At 33.5% G+C, this 4853-nt stretch overlaps 1 protein-coding gene across 1 annotated transcript in view; it reads left to right on the forward strand.

Annotated features, from left to right (window-relative positions):
- Positions 2890 to 4853, forward strand: part of LOC104710646 (RNA exonuclease 4-like) — a gene marked incomplete at its 5' end in the record, with an annotated part of 2421 nt that continues 457 nt past the window's right edge. The window contains 4 exons of the mRNA XM_019230249.1: positions 2890 to 3043; positions 3140 to 3270; positions 3369 to 3796; positions 3909 to 3989. Coding sequence (XP_019085794.1) covers positions 2890 to 3043; positions 3140 to 3270; positions 3369 to 3796; positions 3909 to 3989 — 794 coding nt within the window. The remainder of the gene's footprint in view (positions 3044 to 3139; positions 3271 to 3368; positions 3797 to 3908; positions 3990 to 4853) is intronic.

The following is a 4853-nucleotide window of genomic DNA, read 5'->3' on the forward strand; positions in this document are numbered from 1 at the left end:
AGGGAGGGGGGGGAGAGCCTTTGTTTGTGGAACCACAAGACAGGACTTCAGTTCCATGGAGAGTATGGGGCTGGTGGCGGTGGTTGGACGGAGGGCTTACCGGAGGAATTAAAAAACCCGTTAGATAATACCAACTCCATGCAAAGGACAAGCGGTTATTACTACTATTGGCAAAACAAAGTTGGTGAGATCCGGTTTTTTGAAAAGTTCATTCTACTTTAGTAGTGCATCGGGTACTGTGCCTTGGAGAGAAAAGACTTACTTCAATAATTAATAAACAAATGTTTACAACATATCACATTACCACTTATTTTAAGAAGAATATACAAATTTTAAAATGTTTATGAGGTCATATAAGGGAAAAAAAATACTAAATTTTCTTTTAAAACAAATCTACTAGGTTTTTGTTTACTGTGCTATTTAAAGTAATTCTTTGTAACAAAGCAAAGAAATATTTTTAGTTCTCTGTTAAGAGCATCATTAGTCATCTTATTCTTAAAAGTACTCATAATTAAAAATAAAATAATAATAATAAAGCAAACTAAAAGGTGAAAAGCGTTTCTCTAGGAAGCATTTTAAAAATCGTTCCTCTTACATAAGCCAATATATGATTGGACAATTTTCTTTTTACACATTTATTATTTAAATATATAATAATATTTAATTAAAATATATTATTTTGAGTGACGATGAACGTTGCTGTCATTATTGATGGTCTAACATCTCTTATTCGAAGGTAATAATCAAACAATGCTTTAATTTAATAATCCAAAAAACTCAAGTGTATATCAGAGCTAAATAGTTACTGACTTATGTTATGTGTGATTATGTTAGTCATGAAATAGATGAATTCATGAATAGATGCAGTCATGAAATATGACAAAAGAGCATCCGAATTATACGGAATATACTAACTTTTTTTTACCTAAAGTACATGTGAGTAGACCTACTAACAATGCCCCCTCGTAAACTTATATTTCTTCATCTATCTTTTTTTTTTCATTTTTAAAAAGTTTATCTTTCAATTTTTCACATTTTCATTTATACATATATATATATATATATGTAAATTGACACGAAAAAGAGAAATAAGACGATCAAATTAAAAGAAGATAATTACATATATTTTTTTGGTCAAACCATGAAACTATTATAGATGAAACGAGTTGAAGGAATATTTTCAACTAGGAAAAAAAACATTGAAAGTATAAATTAGATTTTCTTAGGCTAGAAAAGAGATAGGTGTATATACATGGTCTGATACCAAAGGACCATTTTCGCTTTTGTTCTTTAACACAATTTTATTCATGAATAATACCTTCTCTTTTATGAGAATTTGGAATCCTTTTGGATCAAACACTACAAATTAGAATCTTAGACTTGGCCCATTGCTCGGTCAAAAGATGGTTTTCTAAATATGTGCCAAAAACTTCACACCTCGAGGATACCACCATCAAGAGGAATAATTACTTTGAGTCAAAATTAAGAATCTAAAAAACATGAGTTATAATTATGCAGTGTGATTGATATATCTAATAGTTAATGTCCCCATGATTAAATTTTAGGTTATCAGTAAAAGAAATCGTCACTCAGTATTTGCGGCATTTGATGATGTTTACATTGAATATTATGATAAGAAATCATCGTGTCAATGATATGACACACATACAAGCTACGAACACATAATACCGAAAACAAACCATTGGTAGGAACAGGAACTTTAGATAGTTTGTATTGATAATGTTATGTTAGGTATTGCAAACTTGTGAAATATGGGTATAATGCAACATGCCAACATGTATACGCATAACGCATGAACATGATATTGTAGCAGTTAAAAAAAAAGTTTTTATGGGAAAGTATACCCTAAACCTTATCTTCAGCATAAATAAGATAAAGATAAAGATAAGACTTTAATATTGCATGACATTTTCTTATTTTTTTCATTTCTAAACTAGAAATTTCTTTTAATAAAGAATTTTTCGTTACTTTTGTTTTTCCTTATTATTTTGATCAAGCAGATATTTTTTACTTAAGTGTTGCAAAATCCTTCTTTATCACGAGAAAAATGTGAAATATGGGCGATGGGCCTACCCTATATAAAAACACTTGTAAATGTAATAATTAAGCAAATGATAATATGATGGATACTTACCAGTTTTGTGCCTTTGTGAATTAAGTAAAAACTTCCTTGGTGTTCGTATTTTTAAGCTTTTGTAATTAAATTTTGTGAGCTTTCAATTTGCATTTTTTCTTGCATGCAACTACTGTACTTGGTGCTCGATACTTGCCTGTTTTGACCTTTTCTTGTTTACGAACTCGATCGACGTCAAGTATTCACACACACGTGCACACATACGATAATAGCATCTTCGTTATCGTTCAGACAAAGGAGAACTAAAACTGTGATTCTTTTTACCATGAGAAGTCGACCCTACCGCATGAAGGCATCTATACATCCATTTGTGTTTGTCTTTTTTTGTAATTATCTTTACAAAGCTCCAAATGGTCATAGATGAGAATGGTCAGCTTTGCTTTTCTTCTGCTTCTTTCATACACCCATCTATAAATACCTTGAGACACCTTCTCCATGCTTCACACACTCAGCTATTAAGACGAGAAAAACTGATCGAAAGGGTTCTTTAAACTCCCTCAACTCTAGTTCTCGAGTTGGTGCTTGCAGTTTCCAATACTCACCATGGACTACAGATCATCAATGGAGTCGTCCGAAACCTTAAGGTAACTATTTTTAATGCCTAGCTACGCATATTATACCAAGAGAAGAAGACTCATAGAGTGGCATGCAATATCATATCCAAACTCTATAATAAATTGATTAATAACTAAAACTATGTTTTTTTATTATAATGAAATTATATATACACGTGCAGGAACAAGTGTGCCTCTTGTTATAGGCAGTTCAACAAAATGGAACATTTAGTGGAGCACATGAAGATCTCTTATCACTCCGGCCATGAGCCTACTTGTGGCGTTTGCAAGAAACATTGCCGATCTTTTGAGTCCCTCCGCGAACATCTCATTGGTAAATAAGAATACATTATACATATATACAATTGTTCGCGAACATCTATTATGCGTAATATATATACAAATTTATATTTAATTGGTATATCTGTAGGGCCGTTGCCAAAACAAGAATGCAAGAACATTTTCAGTCTTCGTGGATGCAGATTTTGCATGACGATCCTTGAGAGCCCGAGTGCTCGTAGGATCCATCAAGAGAGATGCCAATTCTCGAGCGTCAACTCTGTAATCTTCTTTTCTGATATCTATGAAATTGAACTTGTAACCTATGAATCAACGCAAGCAATGTATACTTATATATTATATGGTTTTCTGGTTTTCAGGGACTAGCGACTCGTATGGCGGCTTTAGGTCTAAGAGATAAGTCCATGATCGACAACACATCATCGCGGTCTCCACGAGTGGTTGCACTCTCTTGCAAGATGGTAGGTGGAGGAAGCGACGGGTCGTTGGATCTATGCGCGAGGGTTTGCATAACGGATGAGAGTGACAATGTCGTGTTCCACACGTATGTGAAACCGTCAATGCCTGTGACGAGCTACAGGTACGAGACGACGGGGATACGTCCGGAAAATTTAAGGGATGCAATGCCGTTGAAACAAGTACAAAGAAAGATTCAAGAGTTTCTTTGTAATGGAGAACCCATGTGGAAGATTCGTCCAAGAGCTGGAAAAGCAAGGATTCTTGTGGGACATGGCCTCGATCACGATCTTGACCGTCTTCAACTTGAATATCCTTCTTCCATGATAAGGTTGACACTTATATAAAAAACAAAGATTCTTTAGTCTTATTTCCCTTGCAATATAACCCATAGTACGTACTATGTGAGTTTATATATTAACGGTGAAGTTTATATTATGTAGGGATATTGCAAAATACCCTCCTTTGATGAAAACAAGCAAGCTGAGTAACTCTCTCAAGTACTTAACCCAAGCCTATCTCGGGTAAATAATATATCGTCTTTTTTTATTAAATAATAATATTTTGAATCAAATTGATTAACTCGTAAAGCGAGTATACATGAATGCACTCGTATATTACACTATATGTGTATCATATGTAGAATTACTATTTTTTGATGATGTGGGTATTTGATGCTTTGTATGGGCTTAAAGTTATATGGAAGAGTTTCAGAACGTGAAAAGATTCAGATGCTTTTAAAAATAATAATTTCTATACCTACACACACGTATACATTTTTATTCTTATTAGCTAAAAAACGTGTCTCCATGCATATACCAAATACACTTTATATCTGTTCCCTCTCTTTTCATTAATCGTAAAATAGTTAAATATTGTGTATAGGTTGTACACAAAATTTTACGGATATGTATGATTAGTATCATATGTTTTTGTCTTTACGCTCAGCAGATAATTCTAAACTACTTGAGATCAACGAAACGAAATGTCTAAATTCAAGATTATATATTAATAAATGATGTGTTTATTATAGGTATGATGTTCATTATGGGATACAAGACCCATATGAAGATTGTGTAGCGATGATGAGGCTTTACACGAAAATGAGATATCAGAAACACAAGATTGAAGCTTACCCATTAGCCGCCGATGCTCAGAACCGTAGCAACCAGGTGGCTTGGAGGCAGAGCGAGGTCGAGAGGATGTCTCCTAATGAAATGCTCTCCATCTCTCGTTCTGACTATTACTGCTGGTGCTTGGACTCCCTCGCTTAATTTTTAAACCTAAGTGGTCTCTCAAAATTAGTAATTCTTACAACTTTTCCAGAGATTTTTAATTTAGTAGTGTAACGTCGAATAAGCATTGATATGATTTTGTAGTAGTATCTA

This window comes from Camelina sativa, chromosome 9 (genome assembly GCF_000633955.1).
Source record: "Camelina sativa cultivar DH55 chromosome 9, Cs, whole genome shotgun sequence".
NCBI lineage: Eukaryota > Viridiplantae > Streptophyta > Magnoliopsida > Brassicales > Brassicaceae > Camelina > Camelina sativa.